The 20,722-nt window shown below is 30.1% G+C and overlaps 1 protein-coding gene across 1 annotated transcript; it reads left to right on the top strand.

Moving 5' to 3' along the window:
* Positions 1 to 15,212: 15,212 nt before the first annotated feature.
* Positions 15,213 to 19,158, top strand: LOC133878778 (UPF0481 protein At3g47200-like). Its single transcript, XM_062317308.1, has 2 exons — positions 15,213 to 15,275; positions 17,479 to 19,158. Exon 2 carries the CDS (start codon positions 17,498 to 17,500, stop codon positions 18,908 to 18,910), a length of 1,413 nt encoding a protein of 470 aa, XP_062173292.1. The 5' UTR covers positions 15,213 to 15,275; positions 17,479 to 17,497; the 3' UTR covers positions 18,911 to 19,158.
* The last annotated feature ends 1,564 nt before the right edge of the window (positions 19,159 to 20,722 follow it).

The raw sequence follows: 20,722 nt of genomic DNA, 5'->3' as shown, positions 1-20,722 counted from the left end.
TAGTTTGTTTTCCTAGTGACAAACAACAACAATTAATTAGTGGCAATATAATACAATCTAATCATCACCTGCATGCGGATCATCACTTATTTCAATGAGAAATAATTATTGTTCAACTCTTGACATAATTTTTGTACAATTTCAATATTTTTTTTCAAAATAACTATTAAATCTGTTTTCCTACATGTGAGTCATACATATTCAATAGTTAATTTTTAAAAAAAAATTGTTGGACTTATACACGAATTGTACATAAATTGTAAACATATCATATTCCCCCATATACTTTCTTATGATCTTTTTCTTTTTAAAAAATAAAATGGATTATAAAGCAATTTTGTCAATGCAACAGGAGATGTGGAAATTCAATCCAACAGGATTAATATTATCACAATATGTAACGTTGGATATTCCTTCTTTTTTTTTGTTTTTTTTTTTTTTTTCTTCGCAACAAGGCTCTTGTCTAGGTACGTAAGTATATGTATATATCGGAAAACTTTACTTTTAAGTCATGATTTTTTATTACTTTTATAATTATGTACTCAAACTTTAAAAAGTGTCAATTTAAAATATTAATCTTTCTATTTGTTTTAATTTCAATCATCTGTTATAATTTTTTTCTATAAAAATTTTCAAAATATCCTCTGTGTGTGTGTGTGTTTTTTTCTTTAAAAAAAATAATAATAATTAAAAAAAATTTAAAAAAATCATACATGAGTATTTTTACAAATTGCTTTAAATTCTGACCAACACCGGAACCTTACAATTTTTTTTTCTTTTCCTTAAAAAATGAGGTGTATTTTGAAAATTTTGACAAGATTTGAAAATTAAAAAAAAAAATGAAAAAATTGATTCATTGAATTGATACTTTTTAAAATTTGAATATTTAATTGTAAAAGTTATCGGGATGTGCTATTCTTACATCACATTATTCTACATCAATCCTACACCAATACACATTGAGTGTGGGACCTATGTATATGGGGCCCACATATATGAGACCTACATACATGGGTCCCACACCCTATGTATCTTGATGTAGGATTGATGTAGGGTAATGTGATGTAGAAAAATCATTTCCCAAAGTGATCAAAGATTAAAAATTATAACTGAGGTTTTTCTATATATATATATATATATATTCACACAGTTATTGTCTTTAGAAGAATTAATTAATTATGTGATAACAAAACAGAAAATCTAGTTTTTTATTTCAATTTTTTTTTTTTTCTTTTGAAAAGCTCACAATCATTGATAGTCAAAAGCGCGCAACTCATCCTTTTTTAAATGATTATGAGATTTTCTTTCCAACGGCTTTCTTTAAATTTCTATTTTTCCTACTTCAATATAAATAATAGGTTAATAGAGAACCCTAGTTTTAGTCCTCCTCTCTCCATCACTTTCCTCATCTTTTGTTTTTTATTTTTCAACGTATTATGATAGCAGAAATTTTGAGTTTAAAGTCTCACTTCATATTATAGTTTTCATTTAAATTAAATATTTTACGTATTAAAATTATTTATTAAGAGAGATTAATTCCATAAGAAAATAGGCATGTTAGAATAGATTCATTTGATTATTAAACTTATTATTTTCGATTGAATTAAACTTTTAAGATAATGGTTAATTTAACACAATTTTTTACCTTGTAATTAATTTGGATAAAGATATTTAGAACAATTATATTACTTGGGCGGGCTTGTACGTAGGATTGAGTCATATTTTCTACAAAAGTCCAATGTACTGAATACTTATAAGTACAGAATATGAGCACAATAAATAAATATTAAAAGGGAAAAATACAGTGCTCATAAAAAAAAAAAAAAAAAAAAAAAAAAAAAAAAAATGAAGGGGAAAAATACAAATATCACGTTTGAATTTTGATACTGGTGTCAATTTCGTCGTCCTGCACTTTAAATTTTGAACAATTTAGTCCTATTACTTTACATTTATGACAAATCAAACATTCTATTAAAAATTTTCGAAATTTTACGGTATTCACAATGAACTCTTCACTTCTAGCTATTCTCTAAAATTTTAACAAAACTCACAAAATACATTGTTTAACTTTTGTAAGTTAATGCTCTCTAAATGTAAAGAGTCAAAAAATAAAAGTTAAAGATTTTTTAATGTTCTTTCCCTTTTATGGTTTTTCTTCTTTCCTCTCAACTAAAATAAATTTTTAATGCAAAAAGTTCATGTAAAATAGGTATGATTTTCCACCGCATCATCACTAATAGTAAAATGACTGTATTTATTCCTTACATTACCAAAAACATAATAACTTATTTCCATATGTTCTCATTAATTTATGGGTGTTCAGGTGGGCAGTTAAAAATCAATCAACATATGCTATTTACTTATCTACACATATGTAAGTAGATATTGGAATATGGGTAGGCAGATATTATCCCCCTCCGCCAAACCATAATATATATATATATATATATTATTTTTGTCTTATAAAACGAAGTTGTTTCATATGGAAATGGCCATATAAAAATTGGACGAAGATAATCTAAAACATCTCATCTAAAAATGGGATTAAGCCCATCTACAAAAGATCATAAATATTGTTTTAAAAAAAACAACAGACTCATATAAATTAAGTTTATATTTTAAAAAAGAAAAACAAAAAAACCCAAAATTCATAGAAGACCAAACGTGCAGTTTGTAAAAAAAAAAAAAAAAAAAAAAAGCCTCAGTGCACTTATAGGCTGATTTCACCCACCCTGAAAGAGCAGTCAATTAATTACTAAAATTCACCTTCCGCAAAGTGTGGATGCGGAATAAGGGTATTATCTGCCCATATAGTAAGTTGCAACCTCCAGTGGTAGATATAAAAGTGCGTTGGCAATGTGATTTTGCATACTAAAATGTGATTTAAAACCAAATCGAAGAAAATGCATTGTTTGAGAGTGTATTTTTTAAAATTTGCAATTTGAAAACATAGAAAATTCAGCGTTTTCAAATTGCTGGCAAGGGAGTGTGTTTTCAAAAATGCACAATTTTAAAGGTTAGACTATGATTTTAGAAGTCAAACTGCAATTTTACTAAACGCTTAAATATATATTTTTTAAATTGCTATTTTAAAACCGCATAATTTGAAATTGTAAATCTAAACAGACCCTAAATCATCACATTATATATATATAGTTTCAACTTTTTTCAAGAATTTTTTTTTGTCATTCGTAGCATGTTTTATATTTGCTTCTAGTTTTCCATCCATTTCGTCTTAAGTAACACTTTCGTATCCATGGACCATCATATGGCCGTTGCAGTACTTATTTAAACTAAATTATGATGGCCGGATACTCAATAAAACTTTGATTTTGATTTGTCATCAGTGCAGTATGTATGGACTAAATCGTTCAAATTGAAAGTGTCGTACTAAATTGACACCTACATCAAAGTCTAAAGGTAATACCTGTGTTTGTACCTAAATAAAGTGCTTTTCAAAATAATAATAATAATAATAGTAACAGTAACAAGTAAGTGAAACGGTGGAGGAAAGAACCTGCGAATTTTGCTTTAAAGAATCCTTATACTCTATATTGGACCACCTCTTAAATGTCAAGCTGATATCAAATCTCTTACTTTCTCGATATAATTCTGCAATGTGCCCTCACTTTTCCTGTTACGCTCCTATTTATAGGTATCGTTAGATTTGTAGAATGAGTATTTCATTGAGAAAAAAGAATAATAATTTTCAAGAATAAAAAAGAGTGGAAAATAATGATTATTCTCAATCTTTAGTTTGATAACAACACATACACTTTAGTTGGAATCAAATCAAAATTACTAAAAAAAACTCACATTACACACATATATATAAAACAAAACAAAACAAAACAAAAAAAAAAAAAAAAATTGAAAAATGCTGGGTGGCCGGCCACCCACCAAAGAGCCAAGGGTGGCCGCAACCACCCTCGGAGTGGTCTCTGGGGTGGCTTGTGCCACCCTCAATTGCTCCAAAGGTGATTGCACCACCCCCAGTGCCCTATGTGGCTGGCCGACTACCTCAATGGAGGTTGGGTTTCATTTTTTCTTTTTTCCTAAAATAAAAAATAAGAGTGTTTTTTTTTTGGGGGGGGGGGGGGGGGGGGAATTGTAGTTCATTCCCATTGAAATAGCTATTCCTCTCATTTTTTAGAAGAATCAGTATTCCTATTCATAAGGGAATATCCATTCTAAAGAATAGACCTCCTACAAAATAAAAGAATAATTATTTCATAAGAATAGTCATTCCATTCCAAGGGTCTATTTCATAGTATTCTCTCTAAAAAATAACAAGCACAACGCTTTACGCTTTCAATATCGTCATTCTCACAAAATTAAAAACATTTTAAAACTAGAATTTAATTTTGTCATTTTCACGATTCACAAACTCTCCCCTCTCTCTCTCTCTCAAAAATAACATGCACATAAGCACACTTTATACTTTTAATACCGTTGTTTTCATAAAATTAAAAATATTTAAAAGCTAAAATTTAATATCATTATTCTCACTATTTACAAACTTATCTTGCAAAAAGGTGATTTCATCCCCTATTGAGAATGACTTGGTTTGGATGTAATAAGAAGAATATAATACATTGTGCTTTTGCAGAACGAGAAAGAAAGAAAAGTATTAATTTATGTTTTGCATTAACGAAAAGTAAGAAAAGTATTAACGAAAAACAAAAAGTAGGCCGTATAAAGCTTTGGTTAGCTATGTACGTTTCTTGTAGCATTAATATCTTGTTCCATAAAGCAAAACCAAGTATCTTGTAGCTTAGGAAAGACTAATGTTGAAAATCATATTTTTATTGGATTTCTGTTTTGCTGTTGCGAGTTTAGGATTTCTATGATCGAGTATATCTAATTGATGAACAAATTTTTTGGTAACTGGTGGTGCGTGGTGGGAAGCAATTTTATTATTATTATTATTTGTACATCTCAAATTGGCCCCAAATGATTAAATGAGTTCTGAAATTGATCGAGATTAAATTGATAATTTGTTGTTTTTGTTATATATACTCATGCCATTAGTTGGTTTAACTGAAATTTGGTAAATCCTAGAAATTGAAATTGATTGGTTGAAGTTTGCTGAAATTCTGTGTTGAAGGAAGCTTGATTGTAATTTTTGATTAGTAGGTGATTGTGTTAAATTTTTGGTTGATTTTGTTGGTTTTCTATTGGTTCGGCTGAGTATGCCAAATGGATAGTTGGTCTGCTATGGCCAAATGGAAGAAAAGGGAAATTTGGAGTTTTGGTTTTGTTTTTCTGGTTTAGCTAAATGAGAATGCTATTCTTAAAGTTTGATTTAGAATACACGTAATTAATTATCTCAAAGTCGTATTTTTAAAGTTTGATTTAGAACACATGCTATCAAATCTGTTAATTAGCAAACACGTAATCAAATAATAAGTATAATTCATCTTTAGACAAGGCATGAATTATTTACTTAAATTAAACTAACTAAAGTGCATAACAATTCATCATTTTTAGGCACAGCCTATCAAACTTTGAAGATGAATGGATGACATTGTATCCTGTTTTTGCGTATCTTGCAAGAAAGCCCTAGTGTTGGAAAGAGTTATATGGTTTTTAGTGGTTATATAAGTAGTCAGAGATGTACATATGAGTTAAAATGATCAAAGTTTGAATAAATTTAATGTTAAGATTGTCTATAGCTTTGAATGAGGATGATTTTAGAGAGCTTGTTTTTAACTTCCTTTATTTTTTTTCTTTTCGAATTTGCATTTATTTGAGCAGGTCAGATTGAGCAATGTTAGAAGTTTCTTATATGTCACTCTTGTGTCCCTAAAAATATGAAGTGGCTTTTAAAATTATCATTGAACTTGTGATTAATTGGTCACTATAGAATTTTGATTAAATAGTAATTTTAAAAGTTACCTTATTTTTGGAGAGACACGTGAAAAACTTTTAGAATTACTCGGGCAGATATTTTGGCGACTATTGTTCAATTTGATAGAATTTTCATGCTTTCATGAATAAAGTTCAATGAATTAAGGGTCCGTTTGGGTTTGCGATTTCAAAAAGTGCGATTTAAAATAACGATTTTAAAATGTGCGATTTGAAAAAAGTGATTTTTAAAAACGCAATTAAGCGTTTGGCAAAATCGCAGTTTAGCCTTTAAAATCGCGAATTTACTTTTAAATTTCTGCGTTTTCAAAAAAGCATCATCTTATCTGCGATTTGAAAAAGTAGATTTTTTGCGTTTTCAAATCGCAATTTTTAAAAACGCAGTTCCCAAACGATCTATGTTCTGCGATTTGGTTTAAAATCGCATTTATTGTCTACGAAATCGCAATCACAAACACACCCTAAGTAGTTTTGCCGTGCCTTTCTTTCCTGTTAAGAATTTGTGGACTAATTGATAGAAATGCAGAGGGGAGAATGAAAGAGACTTGCACGATTGGCCCGAGACAAGTTGTTGGAAGAGAAAGATAAAATTAAATAATTGTAGGGGGGGCAGGTTCAATTGGTTTTCTTTTTCAAAAAAGGGAGTTGATAAGTTAGGGTAATGGAAAACCGTTTTTGTTTGTTACTATAACAGACCGACACGTGGGAAAGTGGTGAAAATGGTTGACACTGATTTATATATTTAAATTATATTTTTTTTATTTTTTTATGACGATGAATCCCTTCAAGTTAGGGTTCCTTTGGGACCATCCTTGTTGGATAAGTCAGTTCAAGGTGAATCTGTTTCCAATTCCCTTTCTTCTAGCTTGGTGCCGACCTCATTGGATGCGGTTGATGTAGCATAAGCTCCAAGCTTCTTTATAGCTGGTTGTTTTCTCTGTTCTTTTGTTTCTATACTGTTAGTGAATCTTTTGGTAAAAAGTTATCCGGTGTTGTTCTCTGAAATCTAGTGAAATTTTATTTGAAAAAGGATGGTACTTTGCTCTTTATCTTGTATAGATAATTAGAAGTATTGTTTTAGCTTTAGGTTGGAATTTGAGTTGTCATAGTATTCTTGATTATATGCATGGAGTAATGTTAGGAACTACATTTTTATCTCACAATGTTTACGTGGTAGACTAGTAGTCCTAATCAATTCTTGAATTAATCATTGTTCAAAAAATAAAAAAATAAAAATTAAAGGTTGATTGGGAAGGCCACGTCAGGAAAATTGAGAGAGAAAAAATGTGGTATATAGCATTACTCGCTGAATATGTATCTCCTTCTGTCAGTGTTGATCCCTCTTTTACAATTGGCATGTAAATAAAAAGCGCTGCATTAATCATTTTAAACAAAAAATAATAATAAATAAATAAATAAAAGAAAAAAAAAAAAAGAGGAGGCAATTTGAAGTTTCAGCTGGAATCTACCTTGCTACGAGAAGGCAATTTGAAGTTTCAGAATTTTCCGTGTATTTGAGGTCATATTATCATCTGTGTTTAATATTCAATTTACACTGCATAATTAGAGAAAATTCTGAACTTGATTGTTGATGTTACTATACAGAAAAGCAGAGGAGCAGCTGCCACACAAGAGTGGAGCTATTCTCAGCTCAAGGGTGTTGAGTGGTGATGCTATATAATCTGAAATGAAGGCCATTTTGAACTTGAAAGAGAGTTGAGAGCTGGTGCAAAATGAGATAGTTCACGCTCCACAGGCTGCATTCTGGAAACCAGAAGCCTGGACTTCAAGTCGATCCAACGAGAGTGTGGTGCTTGTTGTGTACCTAGTAGAAGTGAATGGTAATGTCATAGTAGTGTTAGGAACGATACTTTTATACCACCGGCACCACTATTCTACTATGCGGAGCTGTTGGTGTCAATCAGTTCTTGAATCGGTCTTTGCTAAAAAAAAACATAAAAGTTGATTGGCAGTACCACATGAGTAAGGTGAGATAAAAGTGTGGTTTCTAGATTTACTTTAATTATGAATAATATTATTTAGTAACTTGTTATACGATTTCCATACAACTGAGATAATGTGACAGTGAAAATCAGTTATTGCTGATGTAATGATTGATTTTCACTAGCACATCATCAAGTTATATGTCATTTGTATAAAAGTCGATTAAGAGACTTGATACACGTCTATTCCTTGTACATTTTCTATTCATCTCTTTTGCAAATTATGTGGGTCCCATAATTTAATGGTTGATTTCCACACAAAAAAAAAAAAAAAAAAACTATATAGAGATATACACCAGATGAAAAAAAAATATCATTTTTTCGCTTGTGGGTATCACAAATCTAATGATTAATTTCCAAAAAAAAAAAAAACAAAAACTACGCATAGATATACAACAAATATACATCAGATGAAAAAACATCATTTCTCTTCTAGTAAATAGCATTAATCTTACTGTAATAATAATGAAGTGCTTGGCATAGAAGGGTTGATCAAAAATTTACTTAAACTGGAACTATTTGTTAAGTTGTGTCTGGTTAGACATGTTGGCCGGGTTCAAAGCACTCTCAACGGCTTATCTAAATACTTAGATAAAATAGCTAATAAAAACCTATTTTTACTAATTTACCTAATCACTTTCCAACACCTTCTTCCACCACTTTATCTAAAATTCTTCTCAAATTTATTGAAAAATAATATTTTTTAATTTTTATTCATTTTAATTAAAAACCTATCTGTGGACATTCCTTTTTCACCCTTCGTTAAGGAACCCGGATTAACAGGAACAAAGACACAGAAAAGTAACGTATTCCAGCAATTGTCATTTCTCTCTCCTCCTCGAAAACCTCCTTTCACAGTACTCTCTGTCTCTCTCATCATTTCTCCAAGAACACAATTGATAACACATTTTCCTGCACTCAATTTCTAATTCAATCTGAAGTAACTTTCCAATTTCGAACCAGCAATAAAATAAAGAAATTTTGTTCGATCCCAACTCATCCAAACTTTCCCAAAAATATGTCCCCAAAAACCCCAAATTTTATGGAGATAGCCAACAGGAAACTCATCCATAAAAAAAAATTAAAAGATAGTTCTATTTATTAGAGATAATATTTAGAAGCTGTTTGTCTCTTCATAAATTCTCATTATTATATTCTGGGTAAAAACATAATAGTTTTCTACTTTGTTGGTATGATAAATTAAAATTTTCAACTCTACTTCATAATAAAATTTTTAATTCGTTATGGGTTTCAAATATTTTAAAGTAATTCCAGCATTTTATAGCAATTTGTCTGAAAATGGTATTGTGACCTTTTCTTTCTCCTGTTCAGCTTTCATTTATACTGATTATGTTCTTTTTCCTAATGCCTTCAAAAAATAAAACTACTAAAGCAAGCCTCGGCTCAGTTTTGTAAAACGACCCAATATAGATGCGTTTTCACTTTTCAGGTCTCTAAGCCCATTGTCATGCAATTGCAATGCTGAAAATAGAGAAAAAAAATATCATTTTTAGCTAAAACAAAGAGTAAATTTGTTGAGCAGGAGGTATATGCTTTCTATGCCATTCCGAATTCAGTTTATGCAACCACAATATATATACAATTTGAAACCCTGTTCCGAATACCCGAATATCATAGTAGGGTTAGGAACGACACTTTTATACCACCCGCACCACTATTCTACTATGCGGAGGTGTCGGTGTCAATCAGTTCTTGAATTGATCTTTGCTAAAAAAAAAAACATAAAAGTTGATTGACAGTACCACGTGAGCAAGGTGAGATAAAAGTGTGGTTTCTAGATTTAATCTAATTATGAATAATGTTATTTAGTAAACTGTTATACGATTTTCATACAACTGAAATGATGTGACAGTGAAAATCAGCCATTGCTGATGCAATAACTGATTTTCACTAGCATATCATCAAGTTATATGTTATTTGTATAAAAGTCGATTAAGAAACCTGATACACGTCCATCCCTTGTACATTTTCTATTCATCTCTTTTGCAAATCATGTGGGTCCCATAAATTCAATGGTTGATTTACACAAAAAAAAAATTAAAAAAAAAAAAGAAAAAAAAAACTATACGGAGATATACACCAGATGAAAAAATATCATTTTTTCGTTTGTGGGTCTCACAAATCTAATGATTAATTTACAAAAAAAAAAAAAAAAAAAAAAAAAAAAAAAAAAAAAAAAAACTACGCATAGATATACAACAAATATGCATCAGATGAAAAAATATTATTTCTCTTCTAGTAAATAGCATTAATCTTACTGTAATAATAATGAAGTGCTTGGCATATAAGGGTTGATAAAAAAATTTACTTAAACTGAAACTATTTGCTAAGTTGTGTCTGGTTAGACATGTTGGGTTCAAAGCATTCCCAACAGCTTATCTAAATACTTAGATAAAATAGCTAATCAAAACCCATTTTTACTAGTTTATCTAACCACTTTTCTACACCTTCTTCCACCACTTTATCTAAAATTCTTCTCAAATTTATTTTAAAATAATCTTTTTTAATTTTTATTCATTTTAATTAAAAACCTATTTGTGGACATTCCTTTTTCACCCTTCGTTCAGGAACCCGGATCAACAGGAACAAAGACACAGAAAAGTAACGTATTCCACAATTCATCATCGTCATTCTTACAATTCACAAACTCTCCCTCTCTCTCACAAAAATAAAAGCATCAAAAACTTTATGCTTTCAATATCCTCATTCTCACAAAATTAAAAACAGTTCAAATATAAAATTTAATATTGTCATTCTCACAATTCACAAACTATCTTTAAAAATAACAAGCATAAAACACTATATGCTTTCAATATCGTCATTCTCACAAAATCCAAAACATTTTAAAGCTAGAGTTTAATATTGTCATACTCACAATTCACAAACTCTATCAAAAAAATAACAAGCACATACACATTTTGCTTCCAATATCGTCATTTTCACAAAAATAAAATAAAAAATTCAAAATTATAATTTAACATCGTCATTCTTAGAATTCACAATCTCTCTCTCTCTCTCTCTCTCTCTCTCTCTCTCTCTCTCTCTTTCTTTAAAAAATCCACACTATATGCTTGTAATATCGTCATTCTCACAAAATCCAAAACAATTCAAAGTTATAATTTAATATCGTCATTCTCACAATTCACAATCTCTCTCTCTCTCTCTCTCTCTCTCTCTCTCTCTCTTTAAAAAATAATAAACACAAAACACTTTATGCTTTCGATATCGTCATTCTCACAAAATCAAAAACATTTTAAAGCTAGAACTTAATATCATCATTCTTACAATTCACAAACTCTCTCCCCCCCCCCCCCCCCCCCTCTCTCTCTCTCTGTGTCAAAAATAATAAGCACACAACACTTTATGCTTTCAATGTTGTCATTCACACAAAGTCAAAAGCATTTTATTTATAGAATTTAATATTGCCATTCTCACAATTCACAAACTCTCTCTAGAAACTAACAAGCATAAAACATTTATGCTTTCAATGTCGTCATTCTCACAAAATCAAAAACATTTTAAACTTAGAATTTCATATTGTCATTCTCACAATTCACAAACTCTCTCTAAAAAATAACCAGCACATAGGACGTCATGCCCCCAATATAATCATTCTCACAAAATAAAAAACAATTTAAAGCTAGAATTTAATGTCGTCATTCTCACAATTCACATTCTCTCTCTCTCTCTCTCTCTCTCTCAAAAATAACAAGCATAGAACACTTGATGCTTTCAATATCATCATTCTCACAAAATTGAAAACAATTTAAAGCTAGAATTTATTATCATCATTCTTACAATTCACAAACTCTCCTTCTCTCTCTAAAAAATAAAAGCACCAAAAACTTTATACTTTCAATACCGTCATTCTCACAAATTAAAAACAATTTAAATATACAATTTAATATTGTCAATTTCACAATTTACAAATTATCTCTAAAAGTAACAAGTATAAAACACTTTATGCTTTCAATATCGTCATTCTCACAAAATCAAAAACATTTTAAAGTTAGAATTTAATATTGTCATTCTCACAATTCACAAGCTGTCTTTAAAAAATAACCAGCACATAGGACGTCATGCTTCCAATATAATCATTATCACAAAATAAAAAACAATTCAAAGCTAGAGTTTAATATCGTCATTCTCACAATTCACAATCTCTCTCTCTCTCTCTCTCTCTCTCTCTCTCTATCAAAAATAACTAGCACAGATTACTTGATGCTTTCAACATTGTCATTCTCACAAAATTGAAAACAATTTAAAGCTAGAATTTATTATTGTCATTCTTACAATTCACAAATGCTCTCTCTCTTACTCAAAAATAAAAGCACCAAAAACTTTATGCTTTCAATATTGTCATCCTCACAATTCACAAACTATCTCTAAAAATAACAAGTATAAAACACTTTATGCTTTCAATATCGTCATTCTTACAAAATCAAAACCATTTTAAAGTTAGAATTTCATATTGTCATTCTCACAATTCACAATCTCTCTCTAAAAAATAACAAGCACATAGGACGTCATGCTTCCAATATAATCATTCTCACAAAATAAAAAACAATTCAAAGCTAGAATTTAATATCGTCATTCTCACAATTCACAATCTATCTCTCTTTCTCTCTCTCTCTCTCTCTCTCTCTTTAAAAAATAACAAGCACAAAACACTTTATGCTTTCAATATCGTTATTCTCACAAAATCAAAAACATTTTAAAACTAGAACTTAATATCATCATTCTTACAATTCACAAACTCTCCCCCCCCTCTCTCTCCCTCTAAAAAATAACAAGCACACAATATTTTATGCTTTCAATATTGTCATTCACACAAAGTCAAAAACATTTTATTGATAGAATTTAATATTGCCATTCTCATAATTCACAAACTCTCTCTAAAAACTAATAAGCATAAAACACTTTATGCTTTCAATATCGTCATTCTCACAAAATCAAAAACATTTTAAAGTTAGAATTTCATATTGTCATTCTCACAATTCACAAACTCTCTCTAAAAACTAACAAGCAGAAAATACTTTATGCTTTCAATATCGTCATTCCCACAAAATCAAAAACATTTTAAAGTTAGAATTCAATATTGTCATTTTCACAATTCACAAACACTCTCAAAGAAATAACAAGTACAGAGCACATTATGCTTCCAATATCTTTATTCTCACAAAATAAAAAAATAAAAAATTAAAGCTAGAATTTAATATCTTCATTCTCATAATTCACAATCTTCCTCTCTCTCAAAAATAACAATCACAAAACACTTTATGCTTTCAATAGCGTCATTCTCACAAAATGAAAAACATTTTAAAGTTAGAATTTAATATCGTCATTCTCACAATTCACAAACTCTCACCCTCTCTCTCTCTAAAAAATAACAAGCACACAAAACTTTATGCTTTCAGTATTGTAATTCTCACAAAATAAGAGACATTTTAAAGCTATAATTTAATATATTCATTCTTACAATTCACAAACTCTCCTCTCTCTCTCTCTCTCTCTCTCTCTCTCTCTCAAAAATAACAAGCACACAACACTTTATGCTTTTGATATCGTCATTCTCACAAAATTAAAAACATTTTAAAGCTAGAATTTAATATTGTCATTCTCACAATTCACAAACTCTCTCTAAAAAATAATAGGCACAAAACACGTTATGCTTCCAATATTGTCATTCTCACGAAATAAAAAACATTTCAAAGTTAGAATTTAATATCGTCATTCTCACAATTCACAATCTCTCTCTCTCTCTCTAAAAAGTAACAAGCACATAATATTTTGTGCTTTCAATATCATCATTCCCACAAAATCAAAAACATTTTAAAGTTAGAATTAATTTCTTCATTCTCAAAACTTAGAAACTCTCCCTCTCTCTCCCAAAAATAACAAGCACACAACACTTTCTGTTTTCAATATTTTCATTCTCACAAAATCAAAAACATTTTAAAGCTAATATTTAGTATTGTCATTCTCACAATTTAGAATTTTCCCTAAAAAATACAAAACACTTTATGCTTTCAATATCGTCATTCTCACAAATTCAAAAACATTTTAAAGCAAGAATTTAATCTCGTCATTCTCACAATTCACAAACTCTCTCTCTCTCTCTCTCTCTCTCTCTTAAAGATAACAATCACCAAATACTTTATGCTTTTAATATCGTAATTCTCACAAAATCAAAAACATTTTAAAGCTAGAATTTAATATTGTCATTCTTACAATTCACAAACTCTTTCTTAAAAAATAACAAGCACAGAACACATTATGCTTTCAATATCATCATTCTCACAAAATCGAAAACATTTCCAATCTAGAAGTTAATATCGTCATTCTCACAATTTACAAACTCTCTCTTTCAAAAATAACAAGCACATAAGACGTTATTCTTTTAATATCGTCGTTCTCACAAAATCATAAATTTAATTTTTTTTAATTTGTTTTTTAAAAAATTATTATTTTTTTATTTTTTAGTTTTAGTTTTAGTTTTTTTCTCAAATTTATAAGGACATTTTTGTCTTATTGAAAAAAAAAATTCATGGTTATTTTTGTCTTTTTGTTGGTCTTAGGGGGGAGATATTGATACAAATGGTAGTTTAGGAAGGACATTGACAATTGAGTGGTAGTTTGAGGGGGATATGTATATTTTTCTCAAAATTAAAATCCTATCATCTTGGAATAAGATTGTTTTGCTCCTATTTGGTAATTATAGTTTTTTGCTTTTTAGAACAAGGTACTGCTACAAGGAATACAGTGAAACTAAAGATGCCAAAGAATAGTTAGATTTTCCCCCAATAAAGCTATTCCCAAGGGCAGATAGGGAAGATTAATTGTGGCTATTCTACTTCAACACATGTGACCATAATAACATCAACGCACTAGAAGCTGCACGAGAGGGGCCTAGATGATACACATTAGGGTTATGAGTTCAAATCCCATGATAGGAATAGCCACAATTGAATCACCACCCTAGTTGGTTTTCCCGAAGAATTAATGAGAAAGAAATAGAGATCAAGAAGCATAAGATTATTGCTAATTCACTATGTAATATTTGTAAAGCTTTCATAATTTCTGTTTTTTACTGTTGGAAATCAATTGTAACTTTTACTCAAAAGAAGGAATATATATATATATATATATATATATATATATATATATATATATATATATTTTAAGTGAGATTTTGTGAGAATGAAGATATAGAAAGTATAACGTGTTTTGTACTTGTTTATCTTTAAGACAGAGAACATAGTATAAGTAGGAGTGCAAGAAGAGAGGAGATATTATATCGTTCGAAAGTGAGAGATCTGTTATCAGGAGGCATTTAGGAGGTGCTCCCAATCGTTCAAGCAGACTTTTAAGCAAAATTTGCAGGTTCTTTACTCCTTCATTTCCCCATCATTTTTCTTATTCTTGATATAGTTGTCGAAAATTCATTTAACACTTTACTCCTTCATTTAACATTATAAAATTAATATGATCACTTTTAGCAACAAATTCAATTTTGCCCAAAGGTTAGGAATCTAACTTGCACCAGTGGGTTTCTAAATATTCGTTGTTACTCCAAAAAGATTAGATGGTTGTAGGTCACCCCAACAGCTCATGAATACAAGCATTGTCTTCCCTAACCATATAGGAATGGGTGTGCAACCACCCTAATATGGAATAATTCATTGCATTAATATGACAGTGCCTATCAATTTTTTTTTTTTTTTTAATAAAGATTGATTCAAGGACCGATGAGTATTGCCACATCAGCTCAATGAAATATGAGTAGAGTATAAAGCATTACTCACCCGACATGACTAGGTGCGCCCACTCTTTTTTTTTTTTTTTTTGAGTAATAAAGTTAACCTCCGCACTTGAAAAAATAAACTAGTATTGGACGTTTAGTGCATGTTTATTTAGAAACTTGAAACACTTTTCAAAAGTTAATTTGTTAAACAAATATCTTAAGTGAACCCCATATATATCATTTTTTAAATATGGACCTACCAGAAACAATTCTCAACTTTCTATCACAATAAAAACCATGGCCAGTTTTCAAAATCTTTAACAAGCATAGCCTTTAGTATCCAAGATATCACATATTCATCATTTAATTGGTAATTACAAAATATTTTAAATTGTTTCAGATATAAAAAAAAATTGAAGGACACTTCTTTAATTTCTCTTATTTTCATATTTTTATTAATATTGATTTGATCATATTATTATTTCTATGAGTGGAATTTACTTGTAATTTTCTCAGCTACCTAAACGAGTGACAAATCTCTCATTAATCTTATCTTTTAAATGTTAACGTACGTTGTAAGTTATTTGAACTTGGCCAAGTAGCAATTTGAGACGAAAACTTTTAGATCTCTTTTTTAAAAATGGATATTTGATCTTAAAAAATTTATTTTTTACTCCAAATATGCCATGAATCCTCTGAAATTGAAAGTGTAGGGACTAAACTTAATACCCATGCATATCAAAGTCCAGAGATGATATTTGTATTTTTCCCTTTTAATAATTTAATTGTGTTCGATCATACTCCGTTGGACATCTTAATAAATAGTTTGAACACTTCAAATATTTAATTTAAATGAGAGCTATAATATTATGGAGTTAGAGTTAACTCAAAATTTGTACCCTGATAATTAATAGGATGAATAAAGAGAAAATGAGGAAACTGATGGAGAAATAACTGCATGTGAGGACCTAAAACTAGGGTTCTCTCTCTGTTAACATATTATTTAAAGAAAGACATTAAAAAGAAAATGTCAGAATCATTTTAAAAAGGAAGAGATGCCTTTAACTATTAGTGATTTTGAGCCTTTTCCAAATTATTTGAAATAAAAATAACCATACTTTTTGTTTTAGAAATAACTATATATACTTTTTGTTTTATTACCTCATTAATTATACGCACACATATATACACCTCCAATTTTAATATTTTATGAACATGTTTGGTAGACATTGTATACGTACAACATTAGTACAGATACGTACAGAGATATTTATAATTATAATAATACTATTAAATAGCAATGAATTAATGTAACACCTAATTCTTTTTGAAAATTAAATCGTGATATATGAAGACTCTTAAAATATACAATTTGTTATTTTCAGTTTATAACAAATTGCTAAGGATTGAGTATTAAAATTAATGTATGACTATATAAATAGAGCTAGAGATACAAACTTATAAGATCAAGATTGAAGGATCTTGGTATCCAGTGGTTGTGCTTTCAATGATTGTAATTTCTTATAGGAATCACTTGCTTGATTGTATAGTTGTGTCATCAATATTAATGATGAGAAAAAAGATATTTACGAAACCTCTTGCAATGTTGTAATTAAATTTCATACTCTGAACAAGAGCCTTTTCCAAAAAAAAAAAAAAAAAAAAAAGAAAAAGAAAAAGAAAAGAGAAAGATAATAAGAACTACTGAAGTATATGGGGTGGGGGCCTGACATGTACCATACAAAATCAATGATAATATTACTGCCTATTGCAATAAGCTATATGTACGTAGCTGATTGGATTGTTTTGTATTGCCGCTTGTTGTTGCTTATTTGTCACTAGGAAAACAAGGTTAAGGGATATGGAAACGATGGCGTCTAGTGATTCCATAATTTCCATTGGAAAAGAAGCTGAATGCGAGGACTTTGTCATTAACATTATTCCCCCTGCGGAGTGGCCGGAATGCTGTATCTACAGGGTTCCCAAGAGACTGCGCAAGGTAAAGAAAGAATCCTATACCCCTCAGCTCGTTTCAATAGGACCCTTTCATCACCGTGGAAATGAATTGAAGGACACGAACATGAAGATGCACAAACTGAGATATTTGATGGCTTTCTCTGATCGGACCGGGAAGAGCCAGGAGGATCTTCGAAAGATTATTAAAGAAAATGAAGTAAAAATTCGTCATTGCTATTCAGAAGACTGTAGGCTCAACAGTAAGGATTTTGTGAAAATGATTCTATTGGATGCCATCTTTATAATTGAGCTCTTCTTGAGGATTGATGAAAATCATGAAAATGATTACATAGTAAAGAAACCCTGGTTGGAAATTGGTATACGACGTGACTTGTTATTACTTGAGAATCAACTTCCTTTTTTTATTCTTGAGAAATTATATATGTTCGCCAAAAATGACTCTTCCAGTTGCAACCATTACGAAGAAGGCAAGCAAGTTGAGGAACACAAAAAGGACCTCATGAAACAGGATGCTCCATTTGTCAAGCTTTCCCGCAATTACTTTGGACGCCAATATGATATAAAGAAACAGTCTGCAGTCGGTGAGGAAGTAAACCATTTCATAGATTTGCTAAGATATTTCTTTTGTTCAGTACCAGATCAGTTGAATCATGGAGAAAATCTGCGTGATCTAAATTGTGCCACAAAGCTTGATGAGGCAGGATTGAAATTCAAACCAGTTAAGGAGAGATGCTTACTTGACATAACATTCTCCGGGAATGATTGCTTGAAACACTGTCCATGCTTCAATTTGTCATGGCTCTTGGCTTGCTTACCATGCTTGAAATGCTTTCCGCACTTGGAGCGTATGCAATGTATCTTGGAAATTCCACCCCTTAAGATTTTCGACAATACTGAATGTCTTCTCCGAAACCTCATGGCCCTGGAGCAGTGTCATTATCCACTCAAAGCTTACATTTGCAATTATGTTTTGCTATTGGACCAACTTATCGACACTGAAAAAGATGTGGATTTGCTTGTTGAGAAAAAGGTCATTGCTAACAATATCGGGAGCAACGCTGCTGTGATGACTTTAATTAACAGACTTTGCCTTGATATTGTGGTAGATGGATCTTGTTACTCTTCTCTGTGTCGAGAGATTACAAGCTACCTTGATAACCCTTGGAACAACACTATGGGAACCATGAAAAGTGTGTATTTTCGTGATTTTTGGAGAGGCAGCGGAACTGTTGTTGGACTAATTGTTCTGGGTTTCACTTTCTGGGGTTTCCTTAGGCCTTATTTCGTGAAGGTTTGAAGTATGTGTGGTTTAGTCTTCATTGGAGTGCTTCGCTTTTAGTTGCAATGGATGCATGTCATTTAATTTGAAATTTGTAATCTTGTTTGGTTTGTGATCCTCCCTGTCTTAATAGCTTGTCATCCTAATTAAACTTTGTAAGTGGTTTATGATATTGGAGTGCTTTGCTTTTAGTACTTGCAATGGATGCTTGTCATTTGAAATTTGTAATCTTGTTTGGCTTGTGATATCCTCCCCGTCTTAATTAATAGCTTGTAATCCTAATTAAACTTTGTAAGTGGTTTATGAGATTTCAGCAATAACAAATGTGGCAAGTCTATGTGTTTTAGCATCTATGGAGTGTCTTTATTTCAGCGAATAAAGTTTTATGCCATGTGGTTTCTACTGAAATCTATCCCATCTATGCCAATATCAGTTTTTTCATATATATGCTGGTAGTGTGAATGTTATATATGTTGCATTTGTTATATAGAAATGAAATATAATATATGTTGATTAGTATACATGTTTCTATTTTCCTAAAAGAATTACAATGTAAAATCAATTCAAGAAACAAAATTTGATGGAAAAAAAAATAATATATATATATATATATATATATATATATATATATATATAGATTCAATATCATATCTTTAATGCGAAATAATAATAATAATAATAATAATAATAATAAAAACTTAAAATCAACTTGTATGCATAAATCTTTTAAACGAGTAGATTTGCAGCACAATTTTTTGTTCACTGATGGCTTATACACTAAACCCGCCCTAATAATCATAAGATTATGATAAAATAAAGATGATCAGAGCTTACTACTAAAAGCTGGAGTTGTTACATAGCTGTAAGCTGTAAAAGTGGTCTTTCCCATTTTACCTCTTGGTTTAAAAATTCATTCAATTGTCACAAATCAAGATTAAGCTCCCAAAATTCTATGTCCATGATAATAACCGAAGGACTACTATCATTAATCTAATATGTACTTTACCATGTGTTGTTCCTTTCTTGAAAGTGGCATGATATAATTGTTGGGGCACTTTTGGTTGCCGTAGAGTATTCTCAGTAACTTTTTAATCATTTTTCTTATACGTAGGGAACAAAATCATTTTTTTTTTCTAACAAAAACACTCCACAGCAGCTTCCCTTCATTTTTCCCTATATATACTTATACGTAGGGAACAAAATTATTATTTTTTTCTTAAAAAATACACTCAGCAATAGCTTCCCTTCATTTTTGCCTATATATATATATATATATCCATTTACTTTAATTAAAAGTAGTAAAGAGAAGATAATTAAATAAGAGATATATAATATATTTTGGGAATAAAGAAATGAATGGGAATGCTACAGTGTTTCCCTATGCATTGGGAAGCATTGTAGCATTCATAGGAAACAGAAAAATATAGGAAAGCTGCTATGAGTGATTTTTTCCTCCACGGTGGAGACAGTCCATGTAGGAACCAACAAACGAACCACCTCCAAGTTATTGGTTGCTGAAATCTATTGTAGCGCTCCAGATTTTAAACCCGAAAATGGAACGTGTTAAATTAGAATTTAAGACTAAATAAAAAGATTAATCTTTAATTGATGCTCGATCCGCAAGACTCGGCACTTAAGCGACTTAATACTATAGGAAACAGTATTCACGTTCAGGAACGACAAAAGGAGGTGACACACAGAGAAAGCGACTGTTTTTTTTTTTTTTTGTTTTTTTCATTGTCAAATACAATTTTGCAAGAAATATGGTGAGGAGATCTGCCAAAAGTACTGTATATCAAGAACAAGATAATTAAATAAAAGAAAATAAAA

This window comes from Alnus glutinosa, chromosome 10 (assembly GCF_958979055.1).
Source record: "Alnus glutinosa chromosome 10, dhAlnGlut1.1, whole genome shotgun sequence".
In the NCBI taxonomy this organism is placed as follows: Eukaryota; Viridiplantae; Streptophyta; class Magnoliopsida; order Fagales; family Betulaceae; genus Alnus; species Alnus glutinosa.
Note: the sequence above shows the minus strand (reverse complement) of the source record. Positions and strands in the feature narration are given on the sequence as shown.